General features: G+C 43.8%; 1 protein-coding gene across 1 annotated transcript in view; it reads left to right on the top strand.

The window, feature by feature from the left end:
* The window catches only part of LOC140428354 (partitioning defective 6 homolog beta-like), a 98,378-nt gene extending 74,067 nt beyond the window's left edge, over positions 1-24,311 (top strand). The window contains exon 3 of the mRNA XM_072514734.1: positions 14,262-24,311. Coding sequence (XP_072370835.1) covers positions 14,262-15,103 — 842 coding nt within the window. The 3' untranslated portion in view covers positions 15,104-24,311. The remainder of the gene's footprint in view (positions 1-14,261) is intronic.
* The last annotated feature ends 598 nt before the right edge of the window (positions 24,312-24,909 follow it).

The following is a 24,909-nucleotide window of genomic DNA, read 5'->3' as shown; positions in this document are numbered from 1 at the left end:
GAAACAAGATTGTAAAATATTCAAATAGTGCCTTTCTTCATAACGGAAAAGGAAATGAATCAGCGCTTATCTTTATAAGCATTCCAGCCCAGTGTCTCATTCAGTGGAATCTGGATAAGTGTGTACCTGACTGAAACTCAATCAGTGTAATGTTCCTTGCCACACCCACTTATGCAACAAAGTTGTAACAAGTTCAGTAGTTTGTGCACTTAATATGCAATTGTAACTATTTAAACAGAAACCACTGTTATTGTGCAGTAGTTGATGTTGCGCTTGGTAGCGTCACATCATTCAATTACCTCGGTCTACTGTTTGGATAATGTGAAAGCCTGTTTATTCATTTATCCTCCACATACCTTCAGGAAGTGTGGACTATTGAACTGTGATAACCGCTCTGCTGGTTCAAGTTACCATTGTCCTCAGTTGCTTACTTTCCCCTGCCCCCCCCCCCCCCCCAAAAAAAAACACTTATGCCAGCACCCTCCTCACTCCCTTGCTATTATAGTAGCACTGGGGGCAGCACGGTGGTGCAGTGGTTAGCACTGCTGCCTCACAGTGCCGAGGTCCCAGGTTCGATCCCGGCTCTGGGTCACTGTCTGTGTGGCGTTTGCCCATTCTCCCCGTGTTTGCGTGGGTTTCGCCCCTTAACCCAAAAGATGTACAGGGTAATGGCCACGCTAAATTGTCCCTTAATTGGTAAAAATGAATTGGGCACTCTAACTTTATTTTTAAAAATGGTGTTTTTTCCCTACTGAGTAGAGCAATTGCTTCAGACATCTGGTGGCTGGCATATGAATGACATGTTTTATCTATCAGAGCTGGTTTTGAGTGATGAGCACCTTCATGCTGGACATGTTGGTTTGGGACAGGACGCTGCTATTGGGTTGCCTTTCTTGCCACTGAATTTGGAGTGTCTTGCAAAGGCACCACTGGTTGTACTTCTCCACTGCTTTGAATTGCCCAAGTTGTCGAAATCTCTGAAGCATAGCTTAGTGCAGGAATCATTCCTGCCTGGTAATTCATGGCCTTAGTCTCAAGTTTGAGATCCAGGTTCTCAAATACTTGTTTTTATTTCTGTGGTCAGCTGAAGGATGGGCTGGCACATGGAAGGGCAATGGTAAATGTCATGAATGAGGCTTGACAATAATTACCAAGCTGTTCTTCTACCTAGATATCAGAACCCAACCCAATAACCTCACCTAATGCCCCCACTTGTATTTACAATAGGGATTTGTGAGGTAAATCCTGAGCAATTTCCTCATTTAGCCTGGAGCACTGAGGCATAGCGCACCTTGTGGACCCTGAATGAAATCGGCTAATGCTGCACAGTCTATGGATTGAACTGAGATCTCCCTGGTTTGCATGATTCAGAACTTTGCTCTTGAATCATATGAAATTTCTCCATTGTTATATAGCAATAAAGCTTGGCTCACACCTTAGGATGTATGGACTATTGAACTGTAATTACTGCTCAATATCCCATTACCAACAAAAGGTTAAATGTTTTCCTGTGGACTTGGGTGGCGGCCATGTAGTGAGTGGTTGCACACAGGGCAGCTCTGACTCGAAGATGTAGATCTGAGCTCTTTTTACCTGAAAATGGGAGGATTTTGACAGGAAAGTGTAGTTGAAGGTGTGGAGGGGAAGTCGTCCTCCTCTTTCTCCTCTTCCCCCCCCCCCCCCCCCCCCCCCCCCCCCCCCCCGGGAGTGGCAGGTCTGCTGGTTATTAGACCTGGCAGAAGAAGGTGAAAGACCTGGCCAAGGAACTGGATGAGACCTGTGGTGCAGTAGCAATTGGAAAGATGGTGGAGGGGGAAGGTCCATTGCACCTGGAAGGGCAATGATGAATTTCATGAATGAGGCTTGACCATAATTACCAAGCTGTTCTTCTACATAGGTATCTGAACCCAACCTAACAACCTCACCTAATGCCCCCACTTGTATTTCCAATAGGGATTTGTGAGGTCATTTGAGAAATTTCCTCATTTAGCCCAGAGTACTTAGGCATAGCTCAGTTGATGGTGTTTATTAGAGAGGAGTTTTGCCAACAAAGAAAGGAAATGCAGGAAGACCGATTGAAGGCCGTTGGAGGAGCGGTTGTATCCCTGAGAGGGTCGAGAAGTGTTTGGAAGCACACGGGTCGCAGATCTGGGAGATGGAGAGGGTGATGTCTGACCACAGTGATTGGGTTGTGGCATTCGAGGCAGAGGGCTCCTGGGGGACCGTTACAAGAACAGGAGAACATGTCTAGAAGGCAGAACCTGCATATCGGCGGCCTGCCTGAAGGAATTGAAGGCACGAGTGCTATGAGATACGTCCCAAGGATGCTGGCAGGGCTGGTGGTGGGGAAGGGTCTTGGACGAGTCTCCAGAGTTGGATAGAGCGCAAAGGTCCTAAGGCAGAAGCCAAGAGCGGGGGAGCTGCCACGGGCGGTGATTGTAAGGCTCCACAAGTTTGTGGAGAGGGAAACGATCCTGCGGTGGGAGCGGAACAAGGTCCGAATATACTCGGACATTGGAGCGGAGCTGGCAAAAAGACATGCTGGGTTCAACATGGCCAAGGCGGCCCTCTATGGGTGGCAGATCAGGTTTGGAGTGCTGTACCCAGCAAAACTGTGGCTGACTTTCGAAGGTCGGGACCCCAGAGGAGGCCAATGTCTTTATTAAAGAGCATAAACTGGGGGAGAACTGAACTTTGGGAGACGGAGGAGTTAGCACAGTGGAGTTCGGAGAATGCGGGTTGTGTATATGGGGGGCTAGGTTTTCCTCGGGTGACTGGATTTCGTTGGAATGACTATTTGATGAGGGGTAATTTTGTAAGGGGACAACTGCTCCCTCTCCTCCCTTCCCGTCTGTTTTGGAGGGGGTGACCTGTGGTTTTGGATGTTTTTGTTTGGGTGGGAAGGGGCGAGGTCCACAGGGAGCAGTTTGCACAGATCTGGGGGCGGGGGGGGAGAAAGAGAGTGTTAGATAGGAGGAGCCTCTGGGCAGGAGCTGTAATACTGGCAGGTAATGCCAGTGAATGGAAGTGAGGGGGAGAGATGCCCCGGGGGGGGGGGGGGGGGGGGGGGCACAGGGCAGTGTTGGAGGAGAGGTGTGGTCATGGGTGGAGACGGGGGCCAGTATAGGGTACAGTTAAAGGGGACAGAATTGGTAGGAGAGGATGGCAGACAGTGGAGGGGAGTGCAGGCACAGGCTGCATGTTATCAGAAGACTCATAACATGGAACGTGTGGGGGCTAAACAGGCCGGTGACGAGATCTCGGCGCTTTGCACACCAAGGAGTTTGAAGGCGGGGTGGTCTTTCTGTAGGAGATGCACCTCCAGGTGAGGGATCAGGTTAGTCTCAAAGGTATGTGGGTCAGGTGTTTCTCTCTGGGTTTGACTCAAAGTCACAGGAGAGAGGGGGGGGGGAATAGATGGCCATTTTGCTGAGTAAAAGGATGGGGTTTGTGAGTGCGAAGGAAGTGAGGGTCCCGGGTGGGAGGTATGTGATGGTGAGTGGGGTATTGGAGGGACACTGGTTGTGCTTGTGAATGTATCCGGACTGAATTAGGGTGATGTGGGTTTTGTGCGGAGGCTGTTGGGAGCAATTCCGGACTTGGCCACGCACCAGATGATTATGGGAGGGCACTTTCATTGTGTGCTGGAGCGGAGGGTGGAATGGGAAGGCTGCAGATGGCAAATGGGCTGGGAATGGTGGACCTGGGAGAGGGGGGGTTACTTTTCTTTTCTTTTTTGTGTGGTGAGCCGGGAGGTGTTGTTGGGGGCAGAGTATGTGGGGATAGTAATCTCTGACCAAATTGGCTAGAGGTTTGGGGTGGAAGCTGAGGGCGGGATGGAGGTTAGACTTGGGGCTGTTAGCAGACTGGGGGTTATGCAGTCAGTCAGGACTACGTGGAGTTGAACCAAAAATGGGGAGGTGTCGGTGGCCACATTCTGGGAAGCATTGAAGGCGGCGATTTGGGGGTGAGGAGGGGATCATCTCATTCAAGGGGCAGGGAGATAGGTAAAGAAGAGAGGAGCACGAACGATTATTGGGTGGGATAGTTGAGGTGGATAGGGAGTATTCGAGGGCCCCCCACCGTGGAGGGATTGGCGAAGAGAAAGAGGTTACAGGGACAGTTCGATGGGAAGGGCATTTGGGCAGCTACGGAGGGGTGTGTGGGGGCGCTGCATGCACATGCGATAAGGCAAGCCACATGTTAGCCCATCAGCTATGGAGGCAGCCCACGTCTGGGGAAATCGAGGGTACGGACAAGGAAGAGGGAGGTGGTGTAGGAGCCAAGGAAGTTAAGAGGCGTTCAGGGAATATTGAGGAATTGTACAGGGCGCATCCAGGGGGTGAGGATGGGGATATGGGGTGGTTCTTGGATGGGCTGGAATTTCCACGGCTGGATGAAGAGAGGAAGCAGGCGCTAGAAGAGCCTCTAGGGCTGAGGGAGGTAATGGAAAGCATAAGAGGGAAGACATAGGGGGGGAAGGCCCCGGGGTCGGATGGATACCTGGCGGAATTTTACACTGTTTGCGGCAAAACTGGCACAATACCTACTGGGGGCATTTAGCGAGGTACTAGAGAAGGGGAGAGCTGCCGGAGAGAATGGCACAAGCAATGATTACGCTAATACCAAAGAAAGGGAAGGACCCATTAGAATGTGGGTGGAAACAGGCCCATGTCGCTGTTAAATACGGACGTGAAAGTGCTGGTTACGTTAGTGGCGGGGAGAATGGAAGGATGCGTTTTAGGGGTTGGTTGCCGAGGATCAAGTAGGCTTCTTGAAGAGCAGGCAACTCGCGAGTGATATAAGGCGACTGTTGAATGTGACCATGGCCCCCGTCGAGAGGGCAGGCTCTGGAGGCAATGATGTAGAAGCGGAGAAGGTATTTGATCGGGTGGAGTGGTGGTACCTGTTCTGGGAAGATTTGGGTTTGGGCCGAAGTTTGTGGCATGGGTACATCTGCTGTACGTGGTCCCGATGATGAGTGTACGGATCAATGAGATGAGCTCACAGAGTTTTCGGGTTGCATAGGGGAACAAGGCAGGTGTGTCCATTGTCAGCGCTGCTGTTTGAACCAGCGATAGAGCCTTTGCTGATGGTTCTTAGGGGTCAACAGCGTGGTGGGGGAGTAGGGAGCGCTGAATGCCGCTGTACGTGGATCACTTATATGTGTTGGACCCACTGAAGAGCATGGGGAAGATTGAGCCTACTAGAGAGGTTTGGGTTTTTTGGAGGTCATAAATTGAATGTGGGGAGAAGTGAGATGTTCCCAGTGAATGAGTTGGGGTGGGGAGCTAATGGGACTGCTATTTGTGGTAGCCAAGGATAGGTTCAGGTATCTGGGATCCAGCTGATGGTGGAGTGCGTGAGTGGAACTTAACAAAGTTGGTAGAGGAGATAAAGGAGGACTTTAGGAGGTTGGATACACTGCACCTTTTATAAAAAATAAAAAATAAATCTTTATTGTCACAAGTAGGCTTACATTAACATTGCAATGAAGCTACTGCGAAAAACTCCTAGTCACATTACCAATGGGCAGCGATAGTGGAGAAAGTCAGGCGGTGGTGGGAAGACAAGGGGTTAGAATGGGTTAATATGGAGGAAGAGTCCTGTAGGGAGGCCATGTTGATGGCGGCGCTACCGCTGGCACCGAGGAAATATACTGAGAACCCAGTTGTGCAGCCCACAATAAAGGTGTAGAATCAGCTGAGGAGACACTTTAGGTTGGATGGGATGACAGTGTTAACACTGTTTAAGTTGGGGGAGACGGATGGTATGTACAGGAGGTGGAGAGAGGTGGGCTGATGAGGGCGAGGGACTTGTATCTGGCAGAGATTTGCAAGTTGGGAGGAGCTGGGGGAGAGGGTAGAGCTCCCAAAGGTAAGTGAATTTAGGTCTTTGCACGGAAGGTGTGGAAAGGGTTTCCCACGCAGCCAAAATACGTCCTTTTGAAACGGTTGCTGCTTCCGGGCGTGGTAGGGGGAGAGTAGGAATGGGGACCTATATAGGTGGCAAGGAGAACAGAGGGGTATGCAAGTGGTGATGATCAAAAATAAATGGGGGGGGGCGGTGAGGAGGGGGAGACAGGTTGGGGGATACGTAGGGTGAATTCAACCTCGGTTTGATACAGTTTAAGGTGGTGTACAAGGTGCACATGGCAAGGATGTGTGCATTCTTCCAGGGGATGGCAGACGAGTTTGAAAAGTGTGGGCGCGGGCCAGCTAACCATGCGCATATGTCTAGGGCTGTGAGAAGTTAAAGAGATACCGAGTGGGAGTGTTAGAGGCATGAGCAAAGATTGTGGGGGTGGAGGTCAGGCCAGGCCCGACGGGGGCACTTTTTGGGATATCCGAAAAGCTGGAGGGGAGGAGGGCCGACTTTGCGGCCTTCGCTCTCTGATTGCCTAGTGAAGAATTTTGCTGGAATGGCGGTCAACTACGCTGCCAGAGGAGGCGGCCTGGCTAGGAGATCTATACGGCTTCCACCGGTTAAGTTTGATTTGAGGGGTTCAGCGGAGGGTTTTGAGGCACAGTGGGGATTGTGCATGGCCATATTTGAGGAGTTGTTTGCGCGGGGATGCAGGAGGTGAAACAGGGAAAAAACTACAAATTGTAAAACTGAGTTGGGGAGAGTGTTCCCCGGATTACTTCTGTTTTTTGAATAAGTTTGCAATAAAATACATTTTTTTAAAATAAATAAATAAATAATGTTTTCCAGTCATACTACACTATAGGTTAGTTCTAACTTGTAAAGGTTCCCCTGATGTAAATTTGAGGAAAAAAATACCTGGATTTAAATTCCGACGCATTCAACCATACACATTGACTCCATTACATACTATCTGAAGGATGAACTGCGGCAACTTGCCACCCTTATTTTGGCAGTCTTTGTTCTGCCATCTCTCTTGACTGAGCAGAACAAACACCAATGTCAGTGACATGCCATGACCCAAGTGTACACCTTTACCATCTGTATAGGGTGGCACGGTATTAAAGTGGTTAGCACTGTTGCTTCACAGCGCCAGGGACCCGGGTTTGGTTCCCTGCTTGGGTCACTGTCTGTGCGGGGTCTGCTTGTTCTCCCGTGTCTGCGTGGGTTTCCTCTGGGTTCTCCGGTTTCCTCTCAAGTCCCGAAAGACGTGCTAGTTAGGTGAATTGGACATTCTGAATTCTCCCACCGTGTACCCGAACAGGCGCCGTAGTGTGGCAACTAGGGAATTTTCACAGTAACGTCTTTGCGGTGTTAATGTAAGTCTACATGTGACACTAATAAAGATTACTATTGTATTACCATTCCTTCGCCATGACTAGGTCAACTTCCTGGGATTCCCTACCTGATACAATTGTGAGCCCATCATAAAAGATGTCGTTCACCATCACCACATCGGGACAAAATGGGTAATAAATGAAGTTTTGTGAACTTCTTCCAAGAACATATTTTTAAAAAATTAAGTCAAAAAGTTGACACAAGTTCTTTCACTTGTTTCCTCAAAGATGGGCACTATTCAACAAAAGGAAGCGATAATGTTGATTAAAGCAGTAGGCTGTACAATGTAATAGCCAGCTTCATCTATTTCTGTTTTACCATATACTCATGTGAATTGTATAAAGCGAATGGTTTCATATATCCACTGCTACTTCATGTAAGTGACTACTGGACTGTAGGAGGCCAAATCTTATTTTGCACATGTATGTTTTTTTGACTTTGTTAATTGTGCTGCTGCTACCTTCTGGGAGCATGCCTACCCCGATCGGTTTAGTACCATGCCAGGTGAAATGACTGAAGCATTGTTGCATCTGTCAACTATTTTTGCTGTGTATTTACATAGCCAGAAAAATTTGAGCTCAAGAGGAGACAAATTGGTCCACTGATCGAGTATTTCAGTTTTCTACTCCAATCGTACCTCTATCATTTAAAAAAAATTATATTTCTCCAAAATTTGAATAAACTCAATTGATGTAAAATGTATTGCATATTCTAATAGCTCTTTGCATAAAAATAATTATAATATTTATTGTCACAAGTAGGCTTACATTAACACTGCATTGAAATAATCTATCACTGCTTAGATTCTCAAATATCAATATTTTGAATATTTCCTTCAGCCACTATTCTGGTGATGAAGTTCCAATTTTTCTAATCTATCATTATCTTTCATTTCTGGTTTCATCCTAGTTAATTTATGCTGTACCTGGGGGGTGGGGGGAGCACAAATCTAACCACATTTCTTCCATTGTGTTGTACGTCTTGCCCAGATTAATCACCAGTTCCTCCTTTTTCTGTATATAAATCCAGGAACACATTTGCTCTTTATGATTCATTTAAATGTGACTTACAATTCAATGGAAATTAGCCAGGTTTTTTTTCAGCGAGGTTGATTTTTGTTTTCATTTAAAAAAAAAAAAAAAAATTAAAAATTTGCACTTGTTTCCGAGTCCAAGGGGGGAATTTTAACCGCCTAAAATGCATCTGTTTGAGAGGGTGAGATTTAAAACATTTCAGACTCTTCCAACCCAGTGTACATCTGCCCACTTTCTTGACTGCTGAATCGTATTTCTTTACCCTCCCCACCCCGCCCTTGCCCTTTGATCTCCTATGTCTCCGTCAATTAACGGCCTTTCCAATTCCCCTCTTTGCCTTTTCTCTGTTACCTAGCTACAACCTGGTGCCAAATACTCACCCAGGTGTTCTTGGGTGATTGTGTGGGTATGTAGTCAAAAATCCCTCTAGAGACCGTAAATGACACCCAAGATTGTGAACCGGCTGGCTCGAAAGCGATGGAGTCAGTGGTTAGTCAGTTTAACAGGCTCCAAAGACGATGGCTTTGGTCTTCCCAATATTTAGTTGGATTTCTGATTGAATTACTGGATGTTGGACAAGCAGCCTAGCAATTCAAATGGTGGGTAGGTGAGAGGCGGTGGTGAAATAGAGCAGGGTGTTGTCAATAATGTGTGCGAAAAGTTATTTTGGGTGATGTCATGTCACAAAGAGGTTGAGATGAGAAATAGGAGGAGGGGGGGGGTCATGGCAAGGATACCAGAGGTTAACATCGCAGGAGCAGATAAACAAGCAATTGGCAGGTATGGAATAGAACCAGGTGTGTACATTGTCACCCAGCTTGGACCATGGTGCCAAGATGTCGGAGAATGAAAGTGTTGTCAGACAGGTTGAGAAGGACAAGGAGGGGAATATATTGCCTTTGCCACAGTCACTTAGGATGTCATTTGATACTTTAGAGCTATTTTGGTACTATGGCAAGGTCAGAAACCTGATTTTTAAAAAAAATACATTTACGGGATGTGGGCTTCGCTGGTTAGACCAGCATTTATTGCCAATCCCTAGTTGCCCTTCAGAAAGTGGTGGTGAGTTGCCTCCTTGAACCGCAGCAGACCTTTATGTATATACACCCACTGTTAGGGAAGGAGTTCCAGGATTTTGCCCCAGGGACAGCGAAGGAACGGCGATATATTTCAAAGTCAGTGTGGTGAGTGACTTCGAGGGATTCAAACGTGGTAAGTTAGACATTGGTTTGAGAGGTAGCAGCACATTCAAGGATTTTTTATATATCTTTTTTATTGCCATTTTTGACATCATGTACATTGACCTTCGTGTTTATTTATTGTACAGTGTTACGAAAAAAGACTTTTGTCTTACATTATTTTAGTTACATATTACTGCCGTCTAGTTCGGTGTGTCCTGCCCCCCCCCCCCCAGGCCCCTTTCCCTAACCCCTCCCAGTCCACCCCCCTTTCTCTTCCCTTTGTCGGCTTTTTTTTTGTGGATGAAAGAGGGGGGTTGGTTCCCCACCCCCTGTGTTGCCCCTCTTTGTCCATCTCAGACTCTCTGCCTCCTTCCCCCTGGGTTGTGTTTCCCTGGCGTTCCTCTTAGTCGTTTGTTCTTTCTCCTCTCTAATCTTTCCAGTTCCGCCTCTACTGGCTGTTGTTGGCCTCAAACAGGTTTTAGAACAAACCGATAAATTGCCCCCATGCAGTAAGGAAGCCTTCCTCTGACCCTCGGATGGCGTATTTTATCTACTCAAGGTGGCGAAATTCTGAAAGTCAGCTAGCCAGCCTGCAGCTCTGGGTGGTGCTGCTGATCGCCAGCCAAGCAGGATTCTCCGGCATGCGATTAGGGAAGCGATAGCTAGGGCGTCGGCCCTCTTCCCCACGTGTAGCTCTGGCTACTCTGATAACCTGAAGATTGCCACATTTGGGCATGGTTTCACCCTCACCCCCACAACCTTGGACATTGCCTCGGAGAAGACTGTCCAGAACTCAGCAAGTTTAGGGCCTGCCCAGAACTTGTGGGTGTGGTATGGCCAGGCCCCTCTGGAACCGTTCACATTTAACCTCCACCTCGGGAAGAACTTTCTCATTCAGGTTCTGGTCAGGTGTGCTCTGTGCACCACTTTGAACTGCATGAGGCTGAGGCTTGCACAGGAGGAGGTAGAGTTGGCCCTTTACAGTGCTTCGTTCCAGAGTCCCCACCCTACTTCTGTCCCCAGTTCGTCCTCCCATTTCCGTCTGGTCTCCTCCAGTGGTGTTCAAGCTCTGTCCAGTAGCTGTCCGTATATTTTCCCACAGAGTCTCCCCTCCTCACTGTCCGTGGTCATCAGGTCCTCTAACAGTGTGGTCTCCGGGGCCCTGGGGTATCCTGCTGTCTCTTTACGAAGGAAGTGTTTTATTTGCAAGTGTCTCATTTCCTGTCCTGTCGGCAATTCCCATTCCTCCGTCAGTTCGTTCTGCATCGGTAGTCTGTGCCCTATGTAGAAGTCCCTAACTGTCAGCGTTCCCCTATCCTGTCTCCATTTTTAAAATGTTGCGTCTAGCATGGCTGGTGGGAATCTGTGGTTACCGCAGATGGGGGCCAAGAGGGACACTCCGGTCAGCCCAAATTGCTGTCTTAGCTGGCCCCACATTTTCAGCTTGGTCATCACCACTGGGCTCGCTATGTATTTTGCCGAGCGGGATGCGAGTGCTGCCGTGGCCAGGGCCCGGAGGGTCGTTCCCTTGCAGGAGGCCTCCTCCATCTGTACCCACTCCTCTGGGTTCATGCACCCATCCCCTCACTCTTTCTGCTGTTGCCGGCCAGTGGTAATATTGTAGGTTTGGCAGTGCCAGGCCTCCCTTAATTTTCCTCCTCCTGCAGTGTTGATTTGGGGGCTCCATACACCACACACACACACACATCATAATTAAGCTATTTAGGTTCTGGAAGAAGGCCTTGGGGATGAAAATCATTATGGATCTAAACGGGAAGAGGAACCTTGACAGAGCATGTTCATTGTGATTGTCTGCACCCCCTGCCCCCCCCTGCATGGGAGAGTGGGAGTGCCTCCCACCTCTGTAGGTCCTTTTTGACTTCCTCCACCAGGCTGGTCAGGTTCCCCTTGTGGATCTATGTCCAGTCTCTGGCTATTTGGATCCCCAGGTATTTGAATCTGTTTGGGGCTATTTTGAATGGGAGTCCCTCCAGCTCTGTCCCTCCCCCGTTTGGGTTCACTGGGAATGTGCCTCACTTTTGCCCAGGATGAGTTTGTAACCTGCGACGGTTCCACACTCTCTTCGGAGACGCATGATTGCTTTCAGACATTCAAGGAATTTGGAGAGGAAAAGCATTTCGAGATGGGGTATAGTTTGTAAGGATGGGCAGATAAAGGTTTTTTTTAAATGAGGGTGATAGAAGATTTGAAGCCAAGAGGGGGACAGTACCTTAGGAGAGATCACCATTCACCATTAACTATGTCAGCTGACATATCGCCATTTTATAGTGCACATTATTTTAAACAAAAGCTTAATGAAACATGAGTACGAGTGTAAGTGGATCTGAAAGCTGTGATGAGACAATTGTTGATAGACTACAGGAGTGGTTTTATACATTTGTGTTTTGGGAATGATCCAGTAAAAGAAATTTTAATGTTGTAATCTCTGTCCTGAAAGCATTTCTGCCCAAAAGTGAGATTTGCAGCAAGTTTTTTTTTTTTTTTTTTTTTTTTTTTTTGGCGTGTGCAATAATCACCAAGCCAGACATGGCTTCCGCAGTAGCAAAATAGAGTCTCTTTTGAGTCCTCTGCTGAATTTTGTCAAGGAGCAGTCTTCAGTGATATGAGTCATTGATTGGGGTGGGCCTAGGTTGCAGCCTAGGTTCACTGCAAGGCCCCACTTGTGCTGATTTGCTGCACAAAGGCCTTGGCCAGTGCAGAAAATGTTTGAGTGCCCAATGTTGACATGGCAGGTTGAAGCTGATTGTGCAGGCTGTGGGATCTATGGTGAAGTGGTTTTTAATGGTAGCATGATGCTTCCAGTCCTGCTGTCCAGGCCTCTGCGGTTATTCCTTGGCACGGTGGTCTTAGCCATACACGCTGGCGTGATGGGAGGCAAGTACTCCTAACCAGTATAGTGAAAGCAGAATCTACATTTTTTTTTTTTTTTTAAAGTTGGAGTTTATGTTCGTCGTCCTTTTTAAAATTTATTTCCTTAGTTTGATTTTCTTTTTCTCTGGCTCATTCGAAATTTTTCTCTCAAGGCAAGCTTTTTCTTTCCCTTGCCCTTTGTTTAAATTTGAGACCTGTTTTTGTTAAACATGTGGTACAGAAACATGTGATTTGGCTAGTTTTTAAAAAATGTTGGTAGTGATTAAAGAAATGGTAACATTTTAAAAAGTTCCAAAGAATGTGATTATATTTATGCTTGAACTAGCTCATGAGCAGCTACACTGAAAACCAGTTGATTTATTATTTTCTTCATTGTAAGCAAACTCCTGACTTATTGCATACAAACCAACTACGCTAAAAGTTATTGCATACAAATTAGAATGGTAATGGATAGAAATTTACAGAAGAGAAACTGACCATCTGGCTGAGCCAATTTATGCCCCTCCACATAAGCATTCTCCCACCCTACTCATCTGACCCTATCAGCATACTCTTTCATACCTTCCTCTTGTTAATACATCAATGCTATTTGATCCAACTACTCCATGTGGTGCCAAGTTTCAAATTCTCTGGGTAAATTTGCCTGAATTCCTTGTTGGCTTTATTAATGACCTGTGTTATTTAAAACAGGTCTTCGTAGACTCTTCCACAAATGGAACTGCATCTCATCGATCAGATCCCTTAAACATTTTAAAGATCACGGCCTTATCCGTTCTAGAGGAAAAAGCCCTAGCTCCTTCAACGTTTCCTGTAGAGTTTGAGCAGTTCCTGTTGAGCATACAGGAAACACAGATAATTGACAGGTTGGCAGTGCACCATATTGAATTGTCTCAGTTGCGCTGTGAAGTTTAAGTGATCTATGATAGTACAGTAGTGGTGCAGGAAATAAAGAAATCAGGGGCTGGTTTAGCACAGGGCTAAATCGCTGGCTTTGAAAGCAGACCAAGGCAGGTCAGCGGCACGGTTCAATTCCCATACCAACCTCCCCGAACAGGCGCCGGAATGTGGCAACTAGAGGCTTTCCACAGTAACTTCATTTGAAGCCTACTTGTGACAAGACATTTTCATTTCAACATGCTCTTGCAAACCTAATAGCGGATAGCAATATGCCATTAGTGGATGCCCTGCAATTATGTTCTGGTCTCCAATTGGGATGCAGGATTTGATTTCTGAACTTTCTGAAGTCTGGGATTGGATAATCACCACATGTGAAACTATTGGCTTACACTTCAATGTGGTGCATCTTTTAAACTCTCTCCAGGCATTCTATAATCTCTTTTAAGGTAATATATAGACTTAATCATAATATAAATGTTACAACTTTTAAACTGATTAGTCTTTCCTCTTTAGCAGCTTCTGAGTACAGCAGTGATTTATTTGCACTGTAAATGTCTTAAAGCAATACTGTCAATACACTATCAATTTGCACTTTCTGTAGCAAGCACTTGATCAGAAAACGAAGGAGGTAGCAGCATTCTTGGAATTACTAAAAATATTCTTAACAGAAATAGTAAAGAGGAGTTTGCATTTGCAGGAAATTGTTGTCAAAGAAAAAAACCCTGTATACCAGGAAATATTTGGGGTTTTTAAAAAAAATCAGCCAAAGGATTGTAGTTCCAGAATGTTGGCAACACAATCTGGTTAAACAGGTTTCCTCATGTAAAGGGAGAGACTGAAAGTTGGTCATAGGATTATGATTAACCTTCAATTTTAATGTGAAATGTTTTCCTTAGACACTGTTTTACTTGAAGTTGTCACAGATGATTTACACATTTTACATGAAATTAATTGTGAAGCATTACAGTACTCATTATTAATGTTGTTTTTGCAGAGGATGCTGATTATAGTGCTTTTGGCACAGACACTTTAACCCGGAAAAAGAACGTCTTGTCAAATGTGCTGCGCCCTGACAACCGAAAGAAACCTCCAATTGCCATCAGCTTGCCGCGTGATTTCCGCCCAGTGTCTTCGATCATTGATGTGGATGTTCTTCCAGAAACCCATCGAAGAGTGCGGCTATATAAACATGGGTCTGATAAACCACTAGGATTCTACATACGTGATGGCTCAAGTGTCCGAGTAACTCCCCACGGGCTTGAAAAGGTCCCTGGAATTTTCATCTCTAGATTGGTACAGGGGGGATTGGCTGAAAGCACTGGTCTGTTGGCTGTGAATGATGAAGTTCTTGAGGTGAATGGCATTGAAGTATCTGGTAAAAGCCTTGATCAGGTGACTGATATGATGATTGCAAATAGCCATAATCTTATCATAACTGTGAAACCAGCGAATCAAAGAAATAATGTGAGGATCAGTCGGACTTCTGGTAGTTCAGGCCAGTCCACTGACAGTAGTACCAGCCATGCCACTTTTATGGCATCTCCACATGTTATGCAGAATTTCCATTCAGAAGAAGTGGACAGTGATGAAGAAACAGACATGGTCATCGAGGGCAGTGATGAGCCACAGCACATTCCAGTGGCACCATCAGCCAGTGCTAGCATAGTATCCTTAACAAAAAGTGACAATGATCATGGGTTAACACCAAATGGTTCTGTTGCCAGCAGCGAAGGAAGTATGCACACATTAGCTGCTGACACAAAAATGGATCCTGTGGAAAAGGAGGATGTGATTAGGCGAAGCATGGAGGAAGATGGCACTGTTATTACACTATAGGTTTTTTTAACCTGCACCAAGGGTGACAATGATACTTGTTTTTAGGGCAACCTGTTATGGTTTTATGCTATATGATTTTATGCTATAAAGTAACTTTTCATTATAATTTTCAAACTGCTGCATGCATGAAATAAGCAGCATAATATCTTAAGAGTACAAAATTTGAAATTGATGGGAGTAGTGAAATTTTCACTGCTGGGGCCTGTTCCTTTCCATTTGTGTACATGTGTTTTTAAATATTTTCGGAGAAACACAACTTTTAGAAAGGGGAAACATAAAAGCTCTCCCTCCCAAAAATATATAACTAAGAAAAAGAGTGGTGATGAACATTGCCCTATCTGAGTGGTGATCTAATCATTTATTCATTGTCGAAACACACACGGTCTAACTGTTTATGGTACAATTCCTAGAACTGATCGTTTTAATTTTCAGACCCTGAGTAATATACTTGAAAGCCAAATAAAGCTTTAAAATAACCATAGTCTTAACCCCTTCAGCATCGTTGTTTCTCCCCTCCACACCTCCTACCATTTTAGATTTTGGTGCATGTAATTGGTGAGGTATTATTAGACACTTTCGATACCTAGTATGTTTAACCTACAGTAACTGCACAACAAGATGGGAATTAGGAATAATTGTAGATTTCAACTTATTCCTGTGATTTTCTAATTATTTAATTCCTTCTAAAATTGCATGTTGCAGAGGCTGATGCACAAAGTCCTGTCCTCTGGTTTTTGTTTTTTTCTAATAGGTTCGATCAAGTATACTGCTCAATTTTAAAGGAATAGTAAATGTTATAATTATGGCTCAAAACAGACCAACTAAAATAAAGTATGAACAATACCTATAGGCTACATTAGCTCACTAAAACTGACTTCTTATACGTTTGCAAAGAACTATTTTGATATTCATTACCAGAGAGTATTCTGTGCTGGCTGTGTTTTTTAACAATGAGAATGCTCTCTGAGCTGCTAATAATGTGAACATGGAATTGAGCCAGAAAAATCATTAACAGCGTGGGTACCCAAAAATGAGGAATAAACTCCTTGTGATGTGCAGACTTTATAAAAACTAAATCAAATAGACTAAATTGTCAGCATTCCTACCAGCTGCAGCAGCAAAGATCTGACACAGACATACAACCTCCTTCTGTGCTATAAATGTCGGTTAAGAACCTTCAGAGTTGGGTAGATGAAATTCTAACAGAAATTAAGCTTTGCTTAAACCCAAACTGACCAGGCACTCAAATCAATTGTTTGGAAACATGGTATTGCAGTTTCCAGTATTTCCTTTTGATGTCCTGAGTACACTGGAATAGCATGGTTCCAAACATGAAAAAGTAATGATTCTTATTACCCCAATTTTCTAATCCACTTTCCTTATTTTGTTGGTTATGCTTGAGGGAAGATTTTTAAAAATGTTTTCTCATACGTATATTTGTGTTTTATGAAGTATGACAGGTGTACAATTATTCTGAAGTTACATTTTTATCCTCCTGAGTTAGCTTCTAAAATTTCAAATAGATTTAACATTAATATCAAATCTGCAGTGCCATTTTATTCTGTATATGGCAAACATGGGAGGTTTATTATTCAATAAAAGCCAGTTCACAATGAAACAGGAAATGCTTTAGGGTCATTACAGGAGGGAGATCTAATGTGGGGGACAAGTCATTTGCTGATCTAATAATGGGTTTCTAGGTAAATTGGTTGTAATTTTGATTCTTCCCGTGTTCTGATCCTGTTATAGATCATTACTGTTTAAAAAGAAATCCAAACAACTAGTAATTAACTGACAGAATTGCACCAAAAGATTTCATATTTTTAAACAAAGACAAACTTTATTGTATACAAAATAATGAAACCGAGCAAGCACCACCAACTTAACAATACCATTTATAAAGAGTTATGCTATAAACTCCGTTCTACTTGTTACTTCTCCCAAGAGTTCCCTTGTACATTACAAGAATCTTGGAGGTTCATTTATTTTTCCTGGGACCAACTCACAAGGTATGCCACAGCTCACCAGGATTCACTTTAATTCTCCTTAGTATTTCAATTCTCCGAGGTAATGTTTTAGGAAATCCTTCAGTTAGGTTTATGGTTAAGTAACTCTACAAATGTTATTTAATACCTCAAACCTGTGGATGCCTTGGGCACTTGGATCTGAATGCTGGCAACATATATTTATCAAGTCTACCACTTTGTGGCCTGCATTTATGCGCTATAAATTGGGGTCAGGATGGCAGCAAACTGAGCAGGCTTGTGGCAAGAGAAGTTGCTGGACATTCTGCATATTTTCATGGAAGCCTGAATCGGCTTGAGCCCATGATAAAGGTGCTAATTGATTTGGAAGTACAGCCAAGGATTCAAGCTGCTTGGCAACGATACATTGGCCTTGTACAGATCCTTCCTTCCACTTAGAATACAATTTGATTTAAAAAAAAAAAAAGAAAAGTCTGTGTACACATTTGAGCATATCCTTTTAATAATATGAATATGATAATTGGCAATAACCTTTGTACATAAAAGTTGTAATTAAACATTTGGTGAGCATTCTAATCACAATTCGCCTATACATTTATGGCAAACATTTTTCTAGGACCGGCCTTGTTGAACTTTATTAGATTCAAGGTCTGAACTCGATAGGGTTTGAACTTGTCCCTTTTTGTAACATTTGAAATGTTAAGAGCAATCTCTTTGTCCAATCAATCTACATTGAATTGTGACTGAAGATCTACAAATTTCCCTATTTAATATTGTACATCTGGAACTACAGAGGAATTCTATTGAGCTTTAGTTCAATTAGCTGGGTTTTGAAAAACGCATGTTCATTTGCTTTGCATTCTGCCAAGAGTGGTGGATGTGTATTCACAAGAGTATTCTTTTTGCTTATCTCAGCCATTCCATCCATTATGGATTCGTGCTGAGCTAACACCAGGGCTAGAATTTAATGCTGTACTCTTCCCCCCCCCCCACCACCACCACCACCCCAGGGTGAGTTCTGAAGCCCACCCTGACCTCACAGGCAGGGCCTCACATGGGAAACTGGCCCTTGCCCCAATTGAGGCCCTTAGTGGCCAATTAATGGCTACTTAAGAGCCATTTCCCACCCATCCTCAATTTTTTAGGATAGCTGGGGAGGGAAGGGGTGAAATCTGGAAGGAGCCCCCCCCCCACATCCTAAAGAACCAGGGCTCCCACAAAGGGATGGGAAGAACATTTAATTCTATACTGTTGGCCATTCTCGCCCAGCTGCTGGGATTAGAGCACCACTAGAAGCACAATGCCTCTTGTCTTTTTGCTTGGGGAATGTATATGATGAAGGGAGACAAATGCTGTTGTACTCCTGGTTCCAGTTCAAAGCTGTTATTTTGAAGAAACCCAGAGCTGGCAGGTAGAGATGCATTCTAATGTCTTCATCGATTGCTGGCCAGTGCACAAAATTGCCTCTTAATGTTTGCAAATAGCTTAAATAAACTTTTCTCAAGATGATTGCTTGGATCATAGGAACAATTTTGAGTTTGTTTTGCACAGGTATTCCTGCTAAAGCAAAAGAGCCACCACTTTGAGGTGAACATGCCTATTTTCTGGGAACCCTGCCCAGCAACCTTTACTCCAAAACATGTATGACAGTTTGTTGGTGAAACTGAAAATATTTTCTACTGATAACCTGCAGTACTTACCAATATGCCTCAAGAAATGGCTCATAAATTTTGGGCTCATCAAAATAATTGGAATTAATCTTTTAACATTGCTTATGAAGGGATAAGGTGGAATATTTTCAATGTTTTATCTTACCTTAGTTCACCTGCACAGTAATTTTCCGAAACTAGAACCTTTTGTAACTGTTGTAATTTATTGAGACAGATAAAATGGCAAAATAATTTCAAACTGTCTTTAATGCAGCTTTTTATACCTATACACTAATTTCAAAAATAAGCCTTGTCCCAAACTTTAAACTCCTTTTTGTGGGAGGCACGGTGGCGCAGTGGTTAGCACTGCTGTCTACGGCAATGAGGACCCGGGTTCATTTCCGGCCCTGGGTCACTGTCTGTTTGCATATTATCCCCGTGTCTGCATGGGTTTCACCCCCACAACACAAAGATGTGCAGGTTAGGTGGATTAGTCATCATCTTTTTATTAAAACAGTAAAAAAGTATATATACAAGGCCAAACGGTACAAACACTAATTTTGTGTTGGAGAAACAGGGTACCTTCCTCTCTGTACCAATGTACGGGGAAGGGGGGGGGGGATACTTGATTAGTAAAACAGTTCACAACACATTTTTACAAAAAAACAAATGGTACAAGGACTAAACTTTGCGCTGGAGAGACCAGATACCCTCGCCTCTGTACCAACAGAAGGGAAAGGAAGAGGGCTGCTGGGGAGGGAGGGAACTGGGGTGTTGGTGGAGGGAGGCCCGATAGGACACTGCCTGAACGAATTATCTACGGAGGCAGAAAAAACAAAGAACCTTCAATGATGATGTGCCAGATTACTGGAGTCCCCCAGAGGGGGTGAGGGGCGACAGTGTCAGGCACGAGTGAGTCTTGCACCCCACTGCAGAGAGCCTCATGAGCACCCTCCACTCCCGACACTGGGCGGCTGACAGCCTTCGGACAGTCTCCCTCCGGGCCTGAATCCTTCACCATACTAGTGCGGCGGGCGACACAGGCCCACCAACCAACCCAGGGCCTGCCTTGATCCCGCCACCGGGATCATCGACAGGCGGGATCTCCACAGGCTCCTCCTGGGGCCCTGTGCCAGCGGGAGGTGGTAGTGCAGATGCCCCGAAAATAATTCCGGAAACTGGTCCGGGATGGTGGCAGAGGTGCCCGAAGACGGTGGTTGGGTCAGAGGGTCTTCTAAGTTATAACCCGCTAAGAACCCAAGAAGCAGGGGGTTATCGCTGACCCCCTCCCCTGAGAAATTGAACAAGTCCGGGGTGCTAAAATGTACTGGTTGGAACGGGCCCTCTAGGGTCCCGCCCACCCCCGAAGCACCCTGCTCGGGGGACAGCGGCAGATGCTGGGATTTCCTCACTATTCCCCACGCCTCTTTTCTTTCGGGGACTGGATGTGACATCTATGGAAAAGAACCTGGAGTGACGCAGTTTGTGGGAGAGAGGGTCACACACCGGGGAGACTTGTATCTCTGGGGTCCCCTCCAGGCTGACTCCTTCTCCCTCAATGCTTCTGTCCTCCATGTGTGCGTGGGTTTCCTCCGGGTGCTCCGGTTTCCTCCCACAGTCCAAAGATGTGCAGTTTAGGTGGATTGGCCATGATAAATTGCCCTTGGTGTCCAAAATTGCCCTTAGTGTTGGGTGGAGTTATTGGGTTATAGGGATGGGGTGGAGGTGTTGACCTTGGGTAGGGTGCTCTTTCCAAGAGCCGCTGCAGATTTGATGGGCCGAATGGCCTCCTTCTGCACTGTAAATTCTATGAATTCTACGAATTTGTGGCTGGGTCAAAGCAACCTCTGGTTTGAGGTTGTGCACCTCACTACCGCCACCCACAGGGGCCTGCACAGAAGTGTCGCCGGGCCTGGCATCCGATGGCGATATGCTGAGGGTGTTGCTGGGGTGAGGCGAAATGGCTGAACCAGAGTCAGTAGCAAGGGGCACTGGGTCAGTGAAGGTCAGAAGGATCCAAACCTGACCGCTGGCGAATCGCCCTGTTGGTCTTTCTCTCAGCCTTCCGGCCACACAGCTGTCCCCTCACCTCCACACCATGTTAATCTCTTAATTGGGGGAAAAAAAATAATTGGGTACTCTAATTTATTTTTTTAAGATAAAACTTTTTAAGAGGCTTCTCACTTTTTAAACACCATTGTGTTTTATGGCTAAATCACTTGACTCTGCTCAATAAATTCAAAATCGCATTAACCCATTCCAACATATAAAAGAACTTCATTGTTCCTTTTGCTACTGGGACAAGCACAATCTGTCAAATGTGTTCCTGAGGTGAAATGTCTCCTTCTGAGTTGTGTTTGGAATTCCACGTTTTGTATTAAAATAGCAAAAATTGGTCAATTTAAACAGAAAATATTAAGTATCTAATTAAAGTGATGCATATATACTTGAGGTAGCTGACTTCCTCAAATTAATGTAATACTTTAAACCCATCGTAAAGAAACCATTATTCTTGCTTTAGTAATGCTTTAAATTAGAAGTTGAGCTATTAAAGAGTTACATTTGTTTTCTCAGTAGCCTCATCAATCACAAATTTAAAAAAAAAAACACATCGCAAATACAGAGTGTACATTACGGGCCCCTAATCCATCTCCTTGTTTCAAAAACCAGTTTAAATTGAATCCAATTCATGGTCCCCACAGAAGGGACATCGTAGATCCAAGTTGTCAAGAACAATTGTGACTTAATTCTCCAGCCTCCCAGCTGAGTGTTTCTTGGCGGCAGGAGGCAGTGTGCTGTTCGCTGGCAGCGGGATTCCCCATTTCTGCTGCTGCCAATGGGAATTTTTAAAATCCTTCATGGACGTGGGTGTCACAGCATTTATTGCCCAACCCTAATTGCCCTTGAAGGGGCAGTTCAGAGTCAACCACATTGCTGTGGGTCTGGACCAGTCGCACGTAGGCCGGACCAGGTAAGGACGGCAGATTTCCTTCCCTAAAGGACATTAGTGAACCAGATGGGTTTTCTACGACAATGGTTTCATGGTCATCTTTAGACTCAATTCAAGATTTTCTATTGATTTCACATTTCACCATCTGTAGTGACGGGATTTGAATCTGGGTTGAGGGCATTACCCTGGGTCTCTGGTTGGCTAGTCCAGTGACAATACCACTACCTTCCCATTGAAGTCACGCCAGGCTGCCAGGAAACCTGCGGGTGCAGATACGCTGCCAGCAGGGTCAAAGAATCCTGCCGCCAGCGAACAGCCAAATAATTCCGGCCCTGATCTCTGACTTGATCCTATGCTTGATCTTAGTCATAAAAACTTAATCACAAATTATTGGATGTCATTTAAGAGACTTGAGTTTGAATCTGGACCGATTTAACATTGTTTTTTGATGGGTAAGAATCATGTATCTTGATGATTTTAAGGGTGCCTCTGGTACTCTAGGCTGAACCAGCAATTGAGTAAGATAAAACATGGGCAGTGTTGAAGTGAGCAAAATAGGAAATAGTTTATTTTAAATCAATAACTACAGATAGGCATTTATAAAATTAGCATATATATATAATATACATTATATATGTTATAGATATTTAGTTTAAAGTAAAGATGAGGCAATTTTGTAGCAATTTTCTAATGCTGCTTTTAGTACATACTTTTGAAAATCATCCCACGTTCTTGGCTTTCACAATTCTATGCTATTTATTTTAAAACCTAACTTTAAAAGTCAGTCTTTGCTGTGTAAACTTGCCAGTAAGTAGGGTCAATTGTGCCCTATATTGTCCCAAATATAATGCTACTGAAATATTTCATGCCTTAATGAAGAAAGGCATTTTTGAATTTGGAGGGTGGGTTTATATACTTTGTAACTATCTGAAATATGACAACATGGAATACAAACAAACTGCAATTTTGCTGAACTGATGTAGTTTATATTTCCGGTAAATAAGCCTGCTGAATCGACATGAAAATAATGTACATCTTTTTTCATCACCCTGCATGATCAGTTGAGTTTTTTTTAAAAACTTGCTTTACTCATTAGTGAAGGGGAAATGTTTATTTTGCATCAGAAACATGGTGGTCAGTGTGCAAAATCACTTAAATTATAACTGGATGCAGAATATATGAAATGCACTTGCTTTGACCTATTCATAATAATGTTACTGGACAGGTTTCAGACTTCCTGAATCCTAACTTAAATACCATTCCTTTTGTTACTCTGTAAAATATTTTCAATGAAGCATGTTCTCCTTTTTACAAACTAAATACAGTGCAAAATCAGAGTTTGTACTGTTCAGAGCACAATGCTTGCCAATTCATTTGAAGAACTGGCTCGTAGATCAAATAGTTTATAGTAACTCTGAAGACGTGCATTTTGCTTTTGAATATGCCCTCTGCTGGCTACTAGCAGAACTACATGTCATATGACCTGCTGAATTCTTTGTCGACTGTTAGCTCTTCACTTCTAAAATAACTGGAGGAAATGTTTAATTGCATGTTTTGAAAGGTGATTCCAAATGATCAAGTTATTTTTATCATCTTGTATAGGATTATATTATAATTACTAAAATGGGGAAAAAATTGCAGTGACAATGCATTTTTAGAGCCTTGATCTTTTCTGTGTCTCATTTACTACCTCTTAGATTTATATGGTATTAAACACTGCAACTTGACTTAAAAATCTTGATCAGTTACTATCATTCCAAATAGCTTATATTCCATACTCTGAATATATAGCAACAAATTGTTTCTCTTTTGAGTAACTGTAGGTGAAAAGCATTAATGACAATGTCCACGCTGAGTTTTAGCTGTTTTGTTGTTTGTGAATAATATGCTATGGCTTCATGATTTTTTTACGTGATTTTTTTTTTAATGAACAGATTTGTAAAGAATAGGCACAATATCAGTATTTTCTTACCACTGTACAAATATATGTTTATATGGTCACACTAAAGAGAAGCTTCACATTTTAGAATCAGAGACTAGAGCCTCATGCTTAAATGTGATATATTTGTATGAACTAGATAAAATCAGTAGAGGCTTCAACTTTTATAATTCTTTGAGGTCTGGTTTCGCAACACTACTTAAAGCATTGTGGTACCGTTTTTTACCTTCCTGTGGTGGGGCTAAGACAATGGATTATCATCATGTGCTTCATGCAAATCATCATTAATTTCTTTTGAGAAGTACTGTCCATGAGATGTTAGAACCAGCCAACTGTTTAATGAGTCGGAGCAATTTGGAAGTTCAAACCAAATTGAATAGAGATGATGCAAGAAAACCTGTGAAATGTTGGACTTGACCTGGACAAACCTAATATTTGCAGAATTTGAGCCATCTATAACTTTCATTTTTCTATCCAGCTTTTCGAACTTTGAAGTTTATTTAATTTTGTCTATCAAACTATTACTTGGTCCATTAAAGTAAATGAGATATTGCACTTTAAATCCCTTTGCTATACTTTTCACGTAGCATGGACTTGGTACCGAATGCATTCTGTAGAAATGGGAACAGAAAACTTGGCATGTATACTGTTGAATATAACAATAAAAGTTGGTGAATAAACACAATTATTTTGTGATACAGTTGCTTTACTTGAAGGCAGAACTAATCCTTACAACTGATATCTTTTGTTAATTAAATTGAAATACTGAGAACTGGAACATAATTTATGCAATGTGTAATATACTCTAGGTTCTTAGGTGACAAACGTTGACATTAATCTCAGGTTACATACCAAACCCAGAGATTAAATTAGCCATGTACTTCTCAATGATCTATAATTAGTCTACAATTGTATTTCAAAGTAAAAACTGATAACACGCTTTTCATTGAAATTTTAACTCAATCACAATTACATTTTAACTCAATCACAATTACATATCTTTTTACAGCATAGAAGGAGGCCATTGGGTCCATCACGTCAACACCGGCTCACTGAATGAGAAATGTATTTGGTACCATTCTCCTAACTTCTCTCCATAATCCTGCACATTGTTCCTTTTCCAATAACAGTCTAATTCCCTATTGAATGCCTCGATTGGACCCGTCTTCACCATATTCTTAGGTAATGCATTCCAGACCTTAACCACTCACTGCATGGGAAACCTGTGGCGGAGTTTGCATCAACAGGACCGGAAGATCCGGCTGGTGGGAACTGCTGGAACA

Source organism: Scyliorhinus torazame, chromosome 8 (genome assembly GCF_047496885.1).
Source record: "Scyliorhinus torazame isolate Kashiwa2021f chromosome 8, sScyTor2.1, whole genome shotgun sequence".
NCBI classification, from domain to species: domain Eukaryota; kingdom Metazoa; phylum Chordata; class Chondrichthyes; order Carcharhiniformes; family Scyliorhinidae; genus Scyliorhinus; species Scyliorhinus torazame.
This window is presented reverse-complemented; position numbering and strand designations above follow the sequence as displayed.